The sequence below is a fragment of the Chiloscyllium plagiosum genome, unplaced genomic scaffold, assembly GCF_037043375.1.
Source record: "Chiloscyllium plagiosum isolate Xiang-an unplaced genomic scaffold, Cpla_swu_hap1 HiC_scaffold_16, whole genome shotgun sequence".
Lineage (NCBI taxonomy): Eukaryota > Metazoa > Chordata > Chondrichthyes > Orectolobiformes > Hemiscylliidae > Chiloscyllium > Chiloscyllium plagiosum.
In genome coordinates, this window is record NW_028270154.1 from 13061015 (window position 1) to 13082693 (window position 21679).

The 21679-nt window shown below is 41.2% G+C and overlaps 1 protein-coding gene across 2 annotated transcripts in view; it reads right to left on the reverse strand.

Moving 5' to 3' along the window:
* Positions 1-8264: 8264 nt before the first annotated feature.
* The window catches only part of mgat4b (alpha-1,3-mannosyl-glycoprotein 4-beta-N-acetylglucosaminyltransferase B), a 245870-nt gene continuing 232455 nt past the window's right edge, over positions 8265-21679 (reverse strand). For both annotated transcript variants that reach the window (XM_043703124.2, XM_043703125.2), the window contains 4 exons: positions 17303-17381; positions 15059-15146; positions 14720-14832; positions 8265-9833 (listed from right to left, as the gene is read on the reverse strand). In XM_043703124.2, the coding sequence (XP_043559059.2) occupies positions 9807-9833; positions 14720-14832; positions 15059-15146; positions 17303-17381 (307 nt within the window). In that variant the 3' untranslated portion in view covers positions 8265-9806. The remainder of the gene's footprint in view (positions 9834-14719; positions 14833-15058; positions 15147-17302; positions 17382-21679) is intronic.

Consider the following 21679-nt stretch of genomic DNA (forward strand, 5'->3'; position numbering starts at 1 on the left):
AAGGCGGTGCTGAGTTAGAGGGGTTTGACTGAGACAAGGTGGGGGGAGGGGAAATGAGGAAACTGGAGAAATCCAAGTTCATCCCTTGTGGTTGGAGGGTTCCTAGGCAGAAGATGAGGCGCTCTGGTCGGCATGGATGGGTTGGACCGAAGTATAGAGATATACTGCTTCCATGCTGTTTATCTCTATGACTCTGAGTAAGGAAGTCTTACTGCAATTGTATAAGGTGTCGGTGAGACTACATGTGGAGTTCTGTGAACAGTTTTGGTCCCCTTATTTAAGGAAATAGATAATTTCATTAGAGTCAGTTCAGAGAAGGTTAATTGGATGATCCCCAGTATGAATGGATTATCTTATGAGCAAAGGTTAAACAGGTTGGAACTCTACTCATTGGAGTTTAGAAGAATGAGAGGTGATCACATTGAGACAAATAGGATTCTGAAGGGGTTGACAGGATAAATGCTAAGAGAATGTTTCCTCTCATGGGAGAATATAGGACCAGGGAGAGGAAGTTGGAGGATCAATGTAGAGGTGGTGGGAATTGGGAGGAGAAAAAGGGGTGTCTGCAGGGGAGAGGAGGGGAATGTAGATACGTCAGGGAATGTACGTGAGGAGGTGGAAGCGGGGTATCAGGGATGGGGGACACAGGCAAATGTCAGGAAGAGAGAGCACAGGGAGAGGAGAAAGGGGGCAGAGGGGAGAGGAGGGTGGGGAACAGGGGAAGAGCTGAGGGGATGGAGGAAAGAGGATGGGGAGAAGAGAAGTAGAAGAAGGTAAGAGTAGTACAGGCTGGGAGGAGAAGGGAAGGGATAGAGTTGGGAGGAGAAAGGAAAGGAGAGCATGAAATGGGGAGAAGAGAGGCAGCAGAAGGAATAAAGAAGAATGGGAAGGGGGGAGTAGTTGACATTTCGAGACTGGTATGACTGAAGTTATGTTGTGATGTCAATAATCTCAAACCAGGACATTGCTGCAGGAGTTCCTCAGACATCTGAAGAAGTAACGCTATACTCAAAACATTAACCTTATTTCTCTCTGCATGAATGCTGCCAAACCTGTTGAGGTTCTCCAGCACTGTGTTTCTAATAGTCTGGAAGTTTTGGAAGACAAATTCACTATGATTTATTACATTCAACAGCAGCTCCTGCACCACTCAAAGTCAAGATGCAGCCTTCCACTGCATAAAAACCTGGTTCAGTTCCTCAAATGCAGAGGTAAAGACAAACTTGAATTCTCTGTTTTCTGAGGCAGAGACTTGATCCTTTGCTGGTCTGAATCATCTCCCTGGTTGTTCCAAAAATTCATCTTGCCGAAAGTCCTTATCTGAATTTAGTTTCTGTCATTGTAGCAGGATATGGACAAGTCTGTTGTCAAGCAATAGGGTCCAAGATTCAACCTTTCACATTCCATCCTGGTGGAAGTTGAAAGGAGGAGGAATTTTAGGGGGAATTCCAGCGTCTGAGCCTCGGACAGCTGTAGGCATAGCTGCCAAAATTGAAAAGCAAAACAGGAAGATAGAAAATATGGAATGGCTGCACCATTACATGATTAAGGAGGGAAGTCAATGCAAAAAGGCCAGAGCTTAAACAGCAGATTAGCAAGACCAAACACAATTTCAGCAATGATTGATGAAGATGAGAAAATGTTAGTTTGATATTGTCAAAGGTTTTGTCTTTTCGCTCATGAAGAACAAGGGTAGGACTTACACAGTTAATAGTTGGGTGCTGGGTAGTGTTGTTGAACAGCGAGACATAGGGGCTTAGGTACATAGTTCTTTGAAAGTTGTGTCACAGGTAGACAGGATGGTTAAGAAGCCATTTAGCATGTTTGACTTCATTGCTCAGACCATTGAGTATAGGAGGTGGGATGTCATGTTGAGGTTGTACAAGATATTGCTGAGGCCACTTTTGGAGTACTTTATACAGTTCTGGTCACCCTGCTACAGGAAGGATATTATTAAATTGGAGAGGGTTCAGAAAAGATTTACAAGGACTTTGCCAGGATTGGAGGAATTGAGTTAAGAAGAGGCTGGAAGGTTTTTCACTGGAGCGTAAGAATTTGAGGGGTGACTGTATAGGGGTTTATAAAATCATGAGGGTCATAGATAAGGTGAATAACAAAGTTCTTTTCCTTAAGATGAGGAAGTTAAAAATATGCCCCCTCCCAGTTTTAAAGGGGAGAGGAAAAAGATTTAAGAGGGATCTAAAGGGCAACCTTTTCATACAGAAGTGGCTCATATGTGGAATAAGCTGCTAGGTGAAGTTATAGATGCAGGTATCGTTACAACATTTAAAAGACACTTAGGTACATGAATAGAAAAGATTTAGAAGGATATGGACCAAATGTAGGCAGGTGGGACTAGTTTGGTTTGGGAGGCTTGGTCAGCAGGGACAAGTTGGACTGAAGGGACGTACAGAATTGAAAAAAGACCCAATGATAAAAACAGACCACAGAGGTTGATAAACTGTAAACTCTTGCACGATCTGTTTAATTCAATTCAGTGCATTTTATTCAACAATTGTAATCATTTAGAAAATGTAGAAAGAATTGTAAAGTAGATAATCTGTGATCAGAGTCATCATGATGATGATTAAGGAGAGGAAAAGTCTTTAACCCATCCACTTATTTTATTCTCCATTTCTTTATTCTTGTCCTTAATGAAACAATTCTTGGAATGAACATTAGTTCTAAACAGACCTTGTTTAACCTGCACAGTTAATTAAATGCAAACAGTTCTGTTGTATGTTCTGTCTATTATAAAATTATATAATTAGAGGTGAGTCATTTAGTCAATTAACCATTTTGTTTACTGATATACAAGGTAAGGCAAAAGACAGGGATGCAGTCCTTTGTGGCCTTGTTAAAATGGTGAGCTAGTGAATGTATACGGAGCTGAAAACAAGGCAGAAATGGTCTTTCTTCACAATTACTAGAGCTGAAATTAGTCTCATTCTGTGTGTGCATCTTTTGGCAAGCAAAGATATCAAAGATTTATTGCCTTACGGTCTTAACCACTAGCCTCACCCATAAACTGCGCGGCACGGTGGCTAGCACTGCTGCCTCACTGCGCCAGAGACCCAGGTTCAATTCCCGCCTCAGGCGACTGTGTGGAGTTTGCACGTTCTCCCCATGTCTGCGTGGGTTTCCTCCGACTGCTCCGGTTTCCTCCCACAGTCCAAAGATGTGCAGATCAGGTGAATTGGCTATGCTAAATTGCCCGTAGTGTTAGGTAAGGGGTGGGTTGCGCTTCGGCGGGGCGGTATGGACTTGTTGGGCCGAAGGGCCTGTTTCCCACACTGTAAGTAATCTAATCTCATCTAAACTGGACTCTGACTCCAGGCCTCAGCGTAGACTCAACTCCCAGCCTCAAAGTGAAGCCCAGGGTAGTCTAGGGTTGAAAGGATTGTTATTCTGAACTGTTATTTCTCTACTTTTAAAATTTATTTCTGGACCTTTTATTTATTTTTGAATTTTTTCCCCTAAGAATTTATACTTAAGAATCTGTACCTAGAATGTCACCATAAGTGATGACTTAGTACCAATTTGAATACATGTGACAAATAAAGGTAATTCTAATTCTAAACCGCCTCCTCTTTTACAGGCACTGACCCTTGCTAATGTCATTCTCATTCCTGCATAGACAGAATAATTGAACAATCTAATGAGTTGCTGTCACAACTTGGACAATTTACATGCATGTTGTGATGATAGCATGTCTGGCATTCTTTCCATTATATGACTGATTGGGAATCTCTCCTGCACTTATCACCTGCCATTGGTGTGTGATGGGAGGACTTGCAAATTGATATCCAACCTATTTGACCAGGTTATGACACATCTTCCATGGCCATCACATATAGAGGTGGGATTTGAACCCAGAGCCTCTGGCTCAACAGCAGGGACATTAAACATTGGATCTCCCACAGGATCTCTTACTGACACACTTATTAACAAAAACCACTCATTCTCAGTTTGAGTTTTCAATTGACCTCAGCTTCAAAATTATAGTTAATTACTAAGGATGTAATAACTGAGCATTTGGAAAACAGTTTCACAATTGGTCAAAGTTGGCATTGATTCACTAAAGGAAAATCATGCTTGACAAAGCTTCTGGAATTTTTTGAAGATGCGACCAGTGGATGCGTCAATCAGTGGACATTGCGTATCTGGACTTTCAAAAGGCTTTTGACAAGGTTCCACTCAAGAGATTAGGAAGCAAAATTAAAGCTCATGATATCAGAGGTAACATGTTGACACAGACAGAATCAGTTGGCAGACAACAGCAGAGAGTTGGAATAAATGGGTCCTTTTCAGAGTGGCAGGCAGTGATGAGTGGGCTACCGTAGAGTTCAGTGCCGGAACTCCAGTTGTTCACAATATACATTAACAATTTTGATTAAGGAATTGAATGCAATATCTCCAAATTTGCAAACAACACTAAGCTGGGTGGTAATGTGTGCTATGAGGAGGATGCCATGAGGTTGCAGGGTGACTTAGGCTGGCTGAGTAGGCAAATACTTGGCAAATGCAGTATCAGGTAGAGAAACATGAGATTATCCACTTTGGTGACAGATCATCATCTGAATGGTGTCAGTTTAGGAAAAAGTGAGGTGCCATGAGATCTGGGTGTCATGGTGGAACAGTTGAAGGTTGGCATGCAGGTGCAACAGGCGGTGAGGAAATGCTGGCCTTCATAGTGAGGATTTGAGTACAGGAGTGGGGATGTTTTGCTACAGTTATACAGGGCCTTGGTGTGGCCACACCTTCTCTGCAGTTCTGATCTCCTAGTCTGAGGAAGGACATTCTTGCTATTAAGGGAATCCACCAAAGGTTCACCAGACTGATTCCCAGGATAGCAGGACTGACATATGAGGAAAGACTGGATCAACTAGACTTATACTCACTGGAATTTAGAACTATGAGGGGGAATCTCATGGAAACATATAACATTCTGCTGGGACTGGACAGGCTAGTTGGGGGAAGAACGTTCTCAATGTTGTTAAGTCCAGAACTAGGGGTCACAGTCTAAGAATAAGGGGTAAGCCATTCAGGACTGAGATGAGGAAAGATTTCTTCGCCCAGAGAGTTGTCAATCTGTGGAATTCTCTATCGCAGAAAGCTGTTGGAGCCAGTTCATTATATATATTCAAGAGGGAGGTGGATGTGACCCTTGTGGCTAAACGGATCAAAGGATATGGGGAAAAAGCGGGACTGGGATACTGAGATTGCATGATCAGCCATGTCGAATGGTGGTGCAGGCTCGAAAGGCCTACTCCTGCTCCTAGTTTCTATGTTTCACGTTTCAAAAGCCTATCAAAGATATAGCGATACAGATTTGCACGACACTTCATTTAAGAAAGTACTTCCTGCCATCATTTCTGAACAGCCAACTCTACTTTTATAGCTCTATCCCCTTGTTCTGCAAACTTCCACCAGAGGAATCCATTTTGCTCTATCTACACTACCAGATTCTTTATCTCCACATTTTGATCACTCCTTAATCCCTGAAATCGGGAATTAAAAACCTTATATGTAACCTGTCCTTGTAACCTAACTCACTCAGCTCCATTTATTAAGAACTTCGTTTTTTTTTTAATTGATTCACAGGATGCCAACATTTATTGCCCCTCAAGAAGTTAAACATTTGCACACTCAACAGAACTGTTACCACAAGATGTTTAAAGTTCATATACACGCTGCCATACGATTATGAGTAGATCACTTACACCATAAAATGAAGGAGTAGGAGGCCATTCAGCTTATCAAGTCTGCTCCACCATTCAATGAGATCTGATAATCCTTAACTCAAAGTAGTCACTAGTCTGACAGCTAGATGGTCCATGCAGTTTTATTTTTATTTGTCTTATCCGTTGCATCAAGATACAACTCAGTGGCCTGCTGTGCTAGTCCAAAAGGACAGTTAAGAGTCAAGTGCATAGTTTGTCTGGAGGCCCACAGCTTTAGCCAGACCAAGTAATATCATTAGTGAATCAAATGGGTTTTTACAACAAACCAATAGTTTTACAATCGCCATTGCTGATTTTTATGTTTATTCCAGATTTATCTGAACAAAACAGAATTTAAATTCCCCAGCTGTTATGGTGGGATTTGAACTTGTGTTCCAGAGTTTGGGGATGGACCGGTAATATCACTGGAGTAGTAATTGTAAAACCACATCTTCCTGTTGTTTATTTCGGAATTTGGATCAATATGGGGAAAGGATACTGCTGTAAACCAAGATCTGTGGAAGGAGTTGCTTCCCTTTTATAAGCAAATTACTGGTATTCATTGTGAGTTGTGTTTACATCGTTGCTTTGTTCAAGCAGTGGGGAAGATGTCTAAGATACGACAGCACCATGGGTATGTATGCAGAGCAACCTTTATCCCGAGGCCGATTGCTTTCTGAGATTAGGAGCAGATGTGGAGGCCAGGAATCGTCAGCATGACAATAACATTGGCTCCTGGACTGAGGGACAGCTTGTATGTGAACAATATTTAAGGAACTTGGGATCCACAGGGAGTTAGGAGAACTGCAGATGCTGGAGACCAGAGTTGAAAAGTGTGGTGCTGGAAAAGCACAGGAGGTCAGGCAACATCCGAGGAGCAGGAGAATCGACGTTTTGGGCATAAGCCCTTCCACAGGGAGTTGGTAAGTTGGATACAAAATTGGCTTGGTCACAGAACACAGTATTTGTGGAGGGGTGCTTTTCTGATTAGAGGTTTCTGACAGTGATGTTCCACAAGGATCAGTGCTGGGACCTCTGTTTGTAATATATATGTAAATATAGATTATCTGACTAGGAAGTTTGCAGATAGGATGAAAATTTGTAGATATGTGGTTAGTGAGGAAGGTTGTTAAAGGATACTGCAGGATATAGATCATTTGGAAAGTTGGGTGGAGAAATAGCAGATGGATTTTAATCCAGACAAATGTGAGGAAATGCATTTTGAGATGTCGAATGCAAGTATACAGTAAATGGCAGGACCCTGAGAAGCATTAATATACAGTGGGTGGAAGTCCATAGTTCACTGCAAGTGGTAACATGATTGGATAAGGCAGTCAGGGTGGTGTCAGGCATGCTTTCCTTCATTGGTCAGGGCATGGAATATAAAAGTTGGCAAGTCATGTTGCAGCTGTATGAAACTACGTTAGGCCATATTTCGAATATTGTGTGCAGTGCTGGTCACCAAACTAGGAATGGTAGAGGCTTTGGAGAGGATGCAAGAGATTTACCAGAAGGCTGCCAGAAGGTTTGGACTAGATTATGTACAAGCAGTGGTTGGACAAACCTGCTATTTTTGCTAAAGTCTCAGAGGCTGAGAAGCAACCAGACAGCAGGCTGTATCAGACCTGGTATTGTGCAAAACTAATGATCTCAAGGTTCAAAGGCCCTTGAGATAACAGCAATCATGATGAAATTTTGTTCACAACCTGAGGGAGAGAAGACTACTTCTCGCACTTATATTTAAACTTAAAGAGATTGAAGGCATAAAAGCAATGCTGGCTAAAGTGATTTGGCAAAGTAGGTTGAAGGATACATAAATGGAGATACATTGGCCAATATATAAGGGGGTATTTCAGAATGCACAGAATAGATACATTCCAAAGAATGGGAAAGTTCCAACTCACCTTTGGATAACTGGAAAGGTTATATAGCATCAAACGTAAAGACAGGAGGCAGGTCAGAATATTGGACAGAATGTTTTCAAAAGCAAAGAAACATTAAAAAATTACTTCACCTGATGAATGGCTAGTGCTCCAAAAGCTTGTGATTTCAAATAAATCTGTTGCACTATAACCTGGTGTTGTGAGACTTCTGACCTTGTCCAGCCCACTCCAACACCGGCACCTCCACATAAAAAATTATGAAGGAGGGAAAAATTAGATTGAGATAAAACTAGCCAGAACTATAAAAACCGACAGTAAGATAATAAGTATAACTCTTTTTAAAAGTTAGCAAAGTGAGCTAAGTTGATCATATAGAAAGTGAGTTGGAGATTTCCGAATAGAAAAGAAAGAGATGGCAGATGAACTAAACAGATATTTTGCATCAGTCTTCACTACAGAGGAAAAAAAAAAGCATCCCAAAACCAGTTCTAAAATGAGAGAGCAGAAGGGAGGGAAGAAGGAACTAAGGAAAATTACAATAACTTGAGAAGGGGTACTGAGCAGATAGTTGGAGCTGCGAGCCGACAAGTACCAAATCCTGATGAATTTCATTCTGGAATCTTAAAAGAAGTGGCATGTGAAATAATTGATGCAATGCTTTTAATTTTCAAAAACTCCCTAGATTCAGGGAAAGTTTAATTAGATTTGAATGTAAATCCTTTATTTAATAAGGGAAGGAGACAGAAAACAGGAAACTACGGCCAAATAGCTTTACGACCTGAGCCATTAGGAGACCAATCTTCACTCAAATGAAGTCCAAATATTCAGATAAACCAGACTTACTCAGACTGATTCATGGTCACTTGATTACAATGATTTTCCTCCATTCACAATTATGCATTATTAATGATACACATTTATTATCTACAAACTGGACCGCATTTACAGATTGTTGTGTAAAATAGTACAGTTTATAAAATGAATATATTAAATTCTTTCTTCCATTCACTGAACTTTATTACCATTAACATAAAAAGACCTTGGGGAGTAGAATTCCTCCCCACAATAATTTTACATGAAAAGGTTGATGGGAGCAGAGAGAGGCTTCTACTTTCTATTCACACCAACTTTTGCAGTACAATTATTGACATGGCAACATTAAGACCCTTCAACATTTGGACCATAAATAAGCAGAGAATCTTATACAGCTTTGTTTTGGTTGACAAGGATTTATAAACAAAGATCTGCATTCAGTGGGCAAAGTAAATGAATGAGCTCTTGACACTGAGTACCCCTCAACCTCCAGAGGATCTGGAATAGAGCATTCACATTCAACTTTGTGTGTCAAATTTCCACACCATCAGTTCAGCAGTAAAAGGGCCAAACTGCCTTCAAACCTTCACCCTCCCACCCCCTCACCAAACCCTGCTGAGAAAGCGATTTTTCTTTCCACATTTCATCTTCAAATCTACATGAGAATTCTACATGGGATTTATCCAACACCCTTTTTTGAAGGAATTAAGTCAAATATTTCAGGTATTAACAATCAGCAATTAGGCTTGATATTTGAAATATTGTTGATTTTAGTGGTTATAAAATTGTCTCTAAAATGAGTAAAAATATGTATGTAAATGATCTGGATAAATCCCTGATTTGAGACATTCGTTGTTCAGAGACCACCCTCATACTCTGGTCTCCATCCTCTTTCTTCCATTAGAGAGGCACCACAAACCTCCTCCCTTCAATGAGAAGTGCTGGCTATCCCAGTCCTCCTCCTTCACTCCCCATCTTTCTCCGAAGTGAAGTTGTCCATCAGTTTAGTACCTCACAGCCGACACAATCAATAAGGTAGAGGTTAAAAATTTTGCCACTTTTAATAAATTGGATCAGAATGCATTGGAATGGAAGATCCTATTATAAACAGATTTTTTTTTCCACACAATTTTTGTTCTGTTAAGTATAAAATGGAGTCCCGTCAGGCACAAGCTGTTCTTTGATGTGTCAAGAGTAGGCAGTTTTTGGAGGGAGGAGGGGAGGGTGTTTGCCTTACTCAGGGTATTCCCTCTCTTCCTGAATTGACCAACAGATGGTTGAGTCTTTCTGCGATGAAATCGATGATCAAAGAAGAGATTCCACGAGATAAGTTCCAGTCCAGAGGAGAGCCCACTCCATCATGGTCAAAACTAAATCTTCTCTACTTTTAAGTCTCAGCTTTCTTTATAAATATCTGAAAGAAATGCCACAATATTGGCATAAATTATTATGATAAGGCATATTTTTTCATTCATTTTTTGCAGCATAAATTCGATATACAAACTATACTACAAGAGCCACTTTAGTCTTATCAGCATGATGTTCAATTCATTTCTCATTTATTTATCAAGCTTCCACTTAAACACATCTCTGATACTTGATTAACCCTTTTGCAAATGGGATGGATCATAAAAATGGGATGGATCGTAAAAATGGGATAGTCTTGCTCCAAGATTCAGTATGTGGATGTACCTATGAGAGAAGGTGCAAAACCTGACCTACTCATGGGAAATAAGGCAGGGCATGTGACTGAGGGGTCAGTGGGGGAGCATTTGGGGGCCAGTTTAAAATAGTGATGGAAAAGGATATACTGGATCTAAAAGTTGAAGTTCTAAATTGGAGGAAGGCCAATTTTGACAGCACAAGGCAAGAACTTTCAAAAATTGATTGGGGGCAGATGTTCACAAGTAAAGGGATGGCTGAAAATCAGGAAGCATTTAAAAATGAGCTAACAAGAATTCAGAGACAGTGTGTACCTGTTATGGTGAAAGGCAAGACTGGTAGGTATAGGAATGCTGGGTGACGACAGAAACAGGAGTTTTGGTCAAGAAAAGGAAGTAAGTATACGTCAGATATTGACAGCAGGGACTCGAGTGAATTTTAGAAAAGTATAAAGGCAGTAGAAGCATACTTAAGAGGGAAATCAGGAGAGCAAAAGGGGGATTTGAAATAGCCTTAGCAAATAGAGTTAATGAGAATCCAAAGGGATTCTACAAATAAATTAAAGACAAAAGGGAATTAGGGAAAGAAGAGGACCCTTCAAAGATCAGCAAGGCCGTCTATGTGTGGAACCAGAGGAAATAGGTGTGATACTGAACGAGTTCATTCTATCAGTGTTCACTGTGGAGAAGAATATGGAAGATATAGAAGATGGGGAAATAAATAGTGACAGAGTCATAGAGATGTACAGCACGGAAACAGACCCTTTGGTCCAATTTGTCCATGTCGACCAGATATCCCAACCAAATCTAGCCCCACCTGCCAGCACCTGGCCCAAGTGACATCTTGAAAAATGTCCATATTACAGAGGAAAAGGTGCTGAATGTCTTAAACGCATAAAGGTGGATAATTCCCCAGGACCTGATCAGGTGTAATCTAGAACCCTGTGGGAAGTGAGGGAAATGATTGCTGGGCCTCTTGCTGAGATATCTGTATCATCAATAGCCATAGGTGAGGTGCTGGAAGACTGAAGGTTGGCTTACGTGGCGCCACTATTTAACAAAGGTGATAAGGATAAGCCAGGGAACCAAAGACAGGTGAGCCTGACATCAGTGGTGGGCAAGTTGTTGGAGGGAATCCTGAGGGACAGGATGTACATGTATTTGGAAAGGCAAGGAGTGACTAGAAATAGTCAACATGGCTCTTTGTGTGGGAAATCATGTCTCACAAACTAGATTGAGTTTTGTGAAGTAATAAAGAGGATTGATAAGGACAGAATGGTGCTTGTCATTTATATGGACTTCAAGAAGGCTTCGACAAGACTCGTCATATTAGACTGGTTAACAAGGTTAGATCACACAGAACAGAGGGAGAACTAGCCATTTGGATACAGCACTGACTCAATGGTATAAGAAAGACCGTGGTGGTGGAAGTTTGCTTTTCAGACTGGAGACCTGTGAGCAGTGGTGTACCACAAGGATCAGTGGTGGGTCCACTGTTTTTCATCATTTTTAAAAATGATTTGCATGTGAATATAGGAGGTACGGTTAGTAAGTTTACTAGTAAATTGGAAGTGTAGTGGACAGCAAAAAAGTTACCTCAGAGTATAACGGGCTCTTGATCAGACGGCCAATGGGTCGAGTAGCAGCAGATGGAGTTTAATTTAGAAAAGTATGAGGTGCTGCAAGGCAAATCTGGTCAAGACTTATACATTTAATGGTGAGTGTTGCTGAACAGAGACTTTGGAGGGTAGGTCAGTTTCTTGAAAGTAGAGTCACAAGTAGATTGGGTAGCAAAGGCTGCACTTAGTATGCTTGACTTTACTGGTCAGTGCATTCAGTATTGGAGTTGGGAGGTCATGTTGTGGCTGTACATGACATTGGTTAGGCCACTGTTGGAGTATTGCTTCCAATTCTAGTCTTTCTGCTAGAGGTAGGATGTTGTGAAACTTGAAAGGGTTCAGAAAAGATTTACGAGGATGTTGCCAGGATTGGAGGGTTTGAGCTATCGGGAGAGATTGAATGGGCTGGGGGCTATTTTTCCTGGAGCTTTGGAGGCTGAGGAGTGACCTTATAATATCATGAGGGGCATGGATAGGGTAAATAGACAAAGTCTTTTCCCTGGGTTGAGGGAGTCCATAACTAGAAGGCATAGGTTTAAAGATGAGGGGGGAAAAGATATAAAAGGGACCCAAGGGGCACCTTTTTCATGCAGAAGGTGGTGCATGTATGGAATGAGCTGCCAGAGGAAGTGGCAGAGGATGGTACAATTAAACATTGAAAAAGCATCTGGATGGGTATATAAAAAGGAAGGGATTTCAGGAATATGGGCCAAATGCCAACAAATGGGACCATATTTACCTAGGATATCTAGTCAGCATACATGAGTTAGACCAAAGGGTGTATTTCTGTGTTGTATATCTAACTGAATAGGGCATTGGGGAGATCACACCTATAGTACGCTCAGTTATTATCCCCAAGGGACAGCAGCATCAGTGCCGTGTGGATACCACTTCTGTGTACCTCACCTACACACCTCTCTAATGCAGACTTATAGAAATATGATTTTTTTTTTCTTTTCTTGGTTTGCTCTCCAGGACATTGAAAAGGAGAATTCCAGACATCATAAAATTTAATTAGCTACCACTTTGTGACAATCACTACATTTCAAACCAATGGGAGAAGAGGGCCGAGAGATTCGGTGGCATAAAAGTGCCAGGAAACTTATCTGTACAAAGTATGATGTATAATGTGTGATTTATATATGCTGTGATACAGTGGCTTTTAGGGTTTAAACTTTAAATCCATGGAATGTGGGTTTTGTGCTGTCTCGAAAAGGGTTTATTAATTGTAAGGTTTTCTGAAGCTATGTTTGCGAGGAAAAAGTATGAGTTTAACAGATCTTCGAGGCTAATGGGAATTTGTTTACATTGGGAGCGTTTTTTTAAATTCATGAACAAAGTAAACTATATATTGAATGAGGATTAAGTTAAAAGGTTCTGGAATGGTGCTTGAATTAGCTTAGGGAAACAACAAAACTTGAAGAAAATTTCTGGTTTCAGTTCCACAGAAATCCTGACTGAAGCTGGATGTATAAAACAGTTTATTCTAAAGGGGATAATTTGGAACTGTTTAAGTAATAGGTTACTTGATTGTAAGGAGTTTGAAGGTTCCAAACCATAAGTGTTCGTTAAAACCATGAAAGCTCAATTCATTGCTGAGAAAGTCGAAACTCAGCTATGAGAAGCTTCAAGGAAGAAATGATCAGATTCTCAAGACCAGGAACTGAAGCATTAGTTAAGCCCTATAGATATTATAGAGAAGGGCAGTTCTCTTTCATGTGGAATCCCTACAGTGTGGAAACAGGCCATTTGGCCCAACACGTCACACCGACCCTCCAAACAGTGTCCCACCCAGACCCATTCCCTGTCACTCCATGCTTCCCCTGACTAATATACCTAACTTACACATCCTTGAACACTATGGGCAATTTAACATGGCCAATTCACCTAACCTGAACATCTTTGGACTGCGGGAAGAAACCAGAGCATCCGGAGGAAACCCACGCAGACATGGGGAGAACATGCAAATTCCACGCATCGAACCCGGGTCCCTGGCACTGAGGCAGCAGTGCTAACCACTGAGCCACCATGCCACCCATGTACTGAAAAAGGTGTGCCATTAAAATTAATCGGATTGCATTTTATCACGTTTTTTTAACGTTGTGTTAAATGTAAATAATTTGATGTATTTTGTTTCATCCTCATTTCTTTTGCTAAATAAATTTCTTATTATTGTTTAAACCAAATCTGCAAGGAGAAAGTGAGGTCTGCAGATGCTGGAGATCAAAGTTGAAACTTTATTGCTGGAACAGCACAGCAGGTCAGGCAGCATCCAGGGAACAGGAGATTCGACGTTTCGGGCCTGTGCCCGAAGAAGGGCCTGTGCCCGAAACGTCGAATCTCCTGTTCCCTGGATGCTGCCTGACCTGCTGTGCTGTTCCAGCAATAAAGTTTCAACCTAAACCAAATCTGCAGCATTGCATGCTTGTGTTTCAGTTCAAGCCTACTTCATTAAAACAAAAAAGAATAAATATGATCTATCAAGTCAAATTTCAGTATGGATCAAACTCTACTAAAAACATTAATAGAGATCATAACATTAGATGTTCAATAGCTGGATGAGCTGCCAGGTACAGCAAAAGTTAAATCCAGCATGGTAATCTAGACATAGCAAATGAAAAAGACCTGTTTCAACTGAGCCCTCTCATAAGTCTGACTCTAGGAAACATGCTTCAATGAAGACATTAATCCCAAATCAAAAAAAAAATCTTTTATGATTCCAAGATCCAAGTATTGACCATCATAATGCAAGATACCAATAATACTTGTATTATACAGCGATTTTAACACAGTAGAATACCCCAAAGAGCTTCATAGGAGTGATATTCAGCTAAAATCTTACATTAAATGATGAAGAAACATTAGTACAGATGACCAAAAGTTTGTTCAAAAAGAGGTAGGTTTTAAAAAGTGTCTTAAAGGAGCAAAGAAAGAGAGTTAAAGAGTTTTAGAGAGGAAATTCCAAAGCTTAGGGCCTAGGCAGCTGAAGGCCCGGACTGAAGCAATAGAAAGAATCATACCTCACTGAGTATCACCCAAACTGGCGAGTCTGATAGGGTGGACAGACGGACAACCTCCAGTGGTCCAAACATTGGATCCACAACTCCCTCAGCGATACCATTTACAAAGAAAGCTGAAATACAAGAAAAGGATTTAAGGACCTGGTCAACCATTATTGCTTGATTGTTCAGAGTTTGGTTTACATAGGCAATTATCTACCCCATTTATCTTCACCCAAACTGACTAGACTCTGCGGCCACCCATTAGAAATGTTTCATTGGAAAGTTATATACATTTTATGTTTTGCAATAAAAGTCTCAGCACTCGAGATCAGAAATTACTGTGTTTAAAAGTCTTACCGATTCTGATATACCCATCTTCTGTTCTCTGGTATTTGGGAGTCTTGTCTTTACCATCCAGTAAGGTCTCCTTCCATGACAGTTCTGTCTGTAAATTAGAATAAAATGTATTCAGATATATGTCATTGTTTCCAGTATTTTCCTGTTGTACCTACACTCAACTGTAACATCTCAATTTTAAAACTGATCCTTGTTTACAATTTTCACTGTGACCTCATACCTTCCTATCTCTGTGATCTCCATCAGCCCCACAAACCTGAGATCTCTCTGCTCTGATAACTCTGGTGTCTTGCTCATCCCTTCAACTACTTGCCTTCCCTCCCTTCTGCAAAAAGTTCTGGCATTGCCTCCCTGAACTTCACTGCCCATTTGTTTCTCATTTGTCCTTTAAGATGGTCCTTAAACTTATCCTTTTGACATTTAAATCATCTGCCCAAATAGCTCCCTAAGTGGTGCAGAGTCAAATTGTGTTTCTCGTACACTCCTTGAAATAACTTGTGATGTTTTACTTTGAGGAAAGACTCTGTATAAATGCAAATTGGTGATAATGCAAGGGAGAATGTATCTTTATCCCAAGCACCCATTTGAAGCAAATGGCCCTCCAAGTGGGGTGGAGGTCTAGAAAAGTAAAGTGCTATTGATATTTATCCAGTGAGACCCAGGTTGGAAGTTGCACATGTGGATACTGGTCAGGGTGAAGGAATGATTGGGATTGTTCAACATTCCATGGCCAAACTGTCTAAAAACAGTCACATATGAAGATTGAGATTATTTAAAAACTGGTCAATTAACTCTTACATCCCACTATTCCCAATATATAATGAACAGTAGGAGGTTATTGAGCCTGTCAAACCCATTGCGTGTTTAGTTAGATAAGGTTGATTTGGTCCTGCCATTTATCTGCCTTTTCTCCATGTGATTAACCAGACAGACATTTGTTGAACTCAATCTTGAAAATTTTCAATTGATCCTCAGCAATTACAGCCTTTCGCAGATCTGAGAATTCAGATTTTCACTGCCCTATAGAAAAAGTGTTTCCTAGTTTTATCCGAATGCCCACTCTGTTATGCTGCCTTGTCCTGGAGTTATTAACCCCATACCAGACTCCCTAATTGTTTCTATAAACACTGTCAAGTGATCTCATCATTATGTACCGCTCAGTTAGATCATCCCCAAACCTTCTATTTTCAAGACAATACCAATTGAAATTGACAGGATGCGATGAGTACAGTCACACAGAGATCTGTGCTGGGGTCTCAACATATCAAAATCTGCAGCAACAAAGAGATCAAAGGCTTGCTGGCTAAATTCAATGTCATCAGCGATATGAAGGTAGGTAGAGAAACATTTTGTGAAAAAGAGAGTTGCTGGCAGAAATGAGAAGGTTGAATAAGTGGCCAAACATTTGGCAGATGGAGTACAACATGGGAAAACTTGAATTTAATAAAGAAACATAACTGCAGCTGCTGGAAATCTAAAACAAACACAGAATGCTGGAGGAACTCAGCAGGTCAGGGAACATCTGTGGGAGAGAGAAACAGAGTTAATGTCGGAGTTTGGTATGACTTCTTCAAAACACGAAGGTACTCATTTTGTCATGAATAATTAGAAAGCAGTGCATTACTTAAACAGAGAATGACTGAAGAATTTTGAGATCCAGTGGGGTTTAGATATTCCAGTGTACGAGTCAGAAATAGTATGCAGCTACAACACGTAAACAAAAAGGCTAATTGGATGCTGAGCTTTATTATGAGAGAAATTGAATATAAAAGCAAGAATGTTATACTTCACTTGTGCAGGACATTGGTTAGACCATATCTTGATTACTAAGTGCTGTTTTGGTCTCCTTATTTAAGGAACAATGTAAATATAAGGGAGTTTGTTCAGAGGAGGTTTACCAGATTGATACCTTAAGTGAGCAAGTTAGAATCCCTACAGTGTGAAAGCAGGCCATTTGGCCCATCAAGTCCACATCACCACCCTGAAGAGCATCCCACCCACATCCTTTCCCCTACCACGGCTAATTCACCTAGCCTCTTAAAGGAAGAATTTTCTGGATTACAAGAAGATGGGAATGCCACTAAGCAAATTGCTTATTTGGAGGGCTAGCACAAACACAAAGGGCCAAACAGTCATCTTCTTTGCCATAACAATTTGGTGACTCTGTGCAGTTAAAACATTTGACACATGCAAAAATCCATTACATTACAGATTTTCTGAAGTGTTTCCAAATAAAAGTCTTACATCAAAAGGTAAAACTTCAACGGTGGTGTTGAACAGCTTGTCACCTGGGTGCTCGATATTGCCACTCCGAAAGAAAAACCTGAGAACAGAACAAAGAAAGGCTCGGTGTACAAGTAGGAAGGTTGTGCAGACCAGACCAAGTGACAGTTGTACTAAAGCTCAGCATTCTGGCAGTCACTTGTATGTGCCACATTGTTCTTCAAGAGAATCAGTATAAACCGCTCCAAGATCATGCAGAGGCAGCAGTAATCCAGTAAAAGACAAGAAGCCCCCTCCCTTTATTAGGAGCTCATTTTCCACTCACTATCCTTGTAGGTGCTTAAGCGCCTATTAAACAACAGTTGGGTGCCTATGTTGCAAACAGCAATAGGCTGAATTCACACACAACTTGTGTCTGGCTATCTCGGTTTCTCATTCAAAGGGACTGAAAGCAAAAGTGAGCAAGACAGACAGTGTCAGACTGCAAATAGAAGAAATGGGTTGTCAGTAATCAGTTGCTCAGTATTTTCTGACTCCAGAGAGGGTGTAATTCTTGGGATATCAGAGTTTGTGGTAAAGTTGGCATTTAACATTTATCCTCATTACTTGGAGAAGATAATGGCAAGTCTTGTTCCTTAACTTTAAATAGCATGCCCAGTGTTGGGCTTGTGTATTTATAGCTCATAGCAGATCACAGGTTGCTACCTCGCTTGACCCTGCTGACTATCCTACGTTGGAAAGAGTGCTGATTCTCAAGTTCCACTACTTCTGGGGTCACCACAACTGTTTAATCAATGCACACAAAGTACCTAATGTATTTATCTAACCCTTTTTAAACCCTTTATCTAGATAGATACAAACAATAGAAAATTGGTGTTATTAGCAGAGGGAAAAATTAGAGGTAACATGTTTCAGTAGCACTAGGGAGCAAGATTCAATGAGATGTTCCTTTGCCTTCCCTAAATTTGTGTTCTCTGATCTTCTCTATATTTTTTTTCCACTTTTTTCAGGAAGAATAGGGCAATTGATTATGAAGTCTTTCATTTACTGATTAAAAACAACTGCTAATAGCAACTGGTGAGAGAAAATAACTGGTTTTCTTCAGGTACTTTTACTGCAGAGATAGAGAGAGACAGTCTGCTTCTGCTAGTCTGAAGAACCTCTGCCTTTTCTATCATTCACACATTCCAGCTGCCCAGGAACCAGAGACTGATCATCAGACTAACGATCTCTGGCATCTACAACTGCACAAAGCAATCAGCACTCTGTTAATGGCCAAATCTCAGTCTGCATACACACCTTGGTGCTATGCTTTTTTATGTCAACACCCCATTTGCTTGTGAAGTAACAGTGTAAACACAACTCAAGGAGTTCCAGTAACCTGTTTTCAAAGTGTAGCAATTACTTTCACGATCCATGATTTAAACCACAATCAAAAATAAAGGAAATCAAAAGATGTAGTTTTTACAACCTACAATAAATACTTGTACTGTGTAAATCACCACAAGCTAACTTCGATTCAGCTATTATTTAAATGTTATTGCACGTAGCAACCAAAGTAAGATCCCTTGAAAAATATAAATTAAGCCTCACAACCCAACTTGGCTATTACCCAATTCATGGTGGAATTTAGCTATGAATTTGTCTGTCTCTGGATGTGTTCAGGGTTAATCCTTCTGCAGTGCTGCTCTTGGATGTTCTGTTGCTGAAGAGTCCTTGAGTCAAATTCTTTTATACATTTTCTCCATTTCACATTTGTCGTGTGATATTATTGCTGATCCTTTAGATTCTTCCATCCAAAACACTAATTACACTTCTGAAATCCTCAAGTCTTAGGGAGGATATTCCTGGGAATACATCCAGAGAAGTTATTTGGGTGGAACTGAGAAATAAGAAAGGGATGATCACCATATGGGGATTGTATTATAGACCCCCTAATAGTCAGAGGGAAATTGACAAACCAATTCGTAAGGGATTTCAGTTATCTGTAAGAATAATAGGGTCGTTAAATTGGGGATTTTAATTTTCCAAACAGATTGGGACTGCCATAGTGTTCAGGGTTTAGAAGGAGAGAAATTTGTTAAGTGTGTGCTAGGACATTTTCTAATTCAGTAGGTGGATGTTCCTACTGGAGAAGGTGCAAAACTTGACCTACTCTTGAGAAATAGGACAGGGCAGGTGACCGAGGTTTCAGTGGGGGAGCACTTTGGGGTCAACGACCATAATTCTATTAGTTTTTAAATAGTGATGGAAAAGGATAGACCAGATCTAAAAGTTGAAGTTCTAAATTGGAGGAAGGCTAATTTTGACAGTATTAGGCAAGAACTTTCAAAAGCTGATTGGGGGCAGATGTTTGCAGTTAAGGGGACGGCTGGAAAATGAGAAGCCTTCAGAAATGAGATAATGAGAGTCCAGAGAAAGTATATTCCTGTTAGGGTGAAAGGAAAGGCTGGTAGGTGTAGGGAATGCTCGATGACTCGAGAAATTGAAGTTTTAGTTAAGAAAAAGGAGGAAGCATATGTCAGGTATAGACAGCAGAAATCGAGTGAATCCTTAGAAGAGTATAAAGACAGTAAGAGTATACCTAAGAGAGAAATCAGGAGGGCAAAAAGGGGACATGAGATAGCTTTGGCAAATAGGGTTTAGAAGAATCCAAAGAGTTTTTAGAAATACATTAAGGACAAAAGGGTAACTAGCGAGAGAATAGGATTCCTCAAAAATTAGCAAGGCAACCTATGTATGGAGCCGCAGGAGGAGATGGGAGAAGATCCGAAACGAGTATTTTGCATCAGTGCTTACTGTGGAGAAGGACATGGAAGATATGGAATATGAGAAAATAGATGGTGACATCTTGAAAAAAGTCCATATTATACAGGTGGTGGTGCTAGATATCGAGACACAAAAGTGGATAAATCCCCAGGACCCGCTCAGGTGTACCCTCCTTGAAAATGGAGTCACAGGTAGATAGGATAGTGAAGGCGGCATTTGGTATGCTTTCCTTTATTGGTCAGAGTATTGCGTACAGGAGTTGAGAGGTCCTGTTGCGGCTGTACAGGACATTGGTTAGGCCACTGTTGGAATATTGCATGCAATTCTGGTCTCCTTCCTATCAGAAAGATGCTGTGAAACTTGAAAGGGTTCAGAAAAGATTTACATGGATGTTGCCAGGGTTGGAGGATTTGAGCTACAGGGAGAGGCTGAACAGGCTGGGGTTGTTTTCCCTGGAGCGTCAGAGGCTGTGGGGCGACCTCAGAGGTTTATAAAATCATGAGGGGCATTGATAGGATAAATAGACAAAGTATTTTTCCTGGGGTGGGGGAGTCCAGAACTAGAGGGCATAGGTTTAGGGTGAGAAGGGAAAAATTTAAAATGGACCTAAGGGGCAATTTTTTCATGCAGAAGGTGGTGCACGTATGGAATGAGCTGCCAGGGGAAGTGGTGGAGGCTGGTCCAATTGCAACATTTAAAAGGCATTGTGATTGGTATTTGAATGGGAAGGGTTTAGAAGGATATGGGCCAAGTGCTGGCAAATTGGACTAGATTAGGTTCGGATATCTGGTCAGCATGGACAGGTTGGACCAAAGGGTCTGTTTCCGTGCTGTACTTTTCTTTGACTCAAAGTCCACAGCTTGTCTTCTTATCAGAAGTGACTTGCTCCTTGTCAGTGTGGCGTTAACTGTCTGTTTGAAAACACAACTTTCCTGCAAATTAACCCCTTTACCTCAACACACTCCTTCTGCAGGCAAGTTCGAGTGTGTGGCAAGGCAGCAGATTATCAAGTAATGTTACCTCCTGTCTCCTAAGAAACAGCCTAATTCTGCTGCTTCAAATCATTCTTCCCAGGGATGGTTAATAGCACGTTACTTTTAATTCCTTTAAAACCAGTTTTCTTTGTCCCTTTCATTTCAATAAACAATTTAATCCAAAAAAAGCTATTGGTGATTCATTCAATGCATGAAGTTATTAAAGGTCTGAATTTAGACTATTTCTCCATGCCCCCTCTTGCCATTCCCTATCCCTCCCAAGCCCGAAGGGTTTGGACTCTATCAGATACCACTACCATTAGAGGAGGAGGGGGGAGGGGGGAGGAGGGTGGAGGAGGGAGGGGGGAGGGGGGTGGAGGGGGGAGGGGAGTGGAGGAGGGAGGGGAGTGGGAGGAGGGGGAGGAGGGGGAGGAGGAGGGGGAGGAGGAGGGGGAGGGGGAGGGGGAGGAGGAGGGGGAGGAGGAGGGGGAGGAGGAGGGGGAGGAGGAGGGGGAGGAGGAGGGGGAGGAGGAGGGGGAGGAGGAGGGGGGAGGAGGAGGGGGGAGGGAGGAGGAGGAGGTGGAGGTGGAGGAGGAGGAGGGTGAAGGAGGAGGGTGAAGGAGGAGGAGGAGGAGGAGGAGGAGGAGGAGGAGGA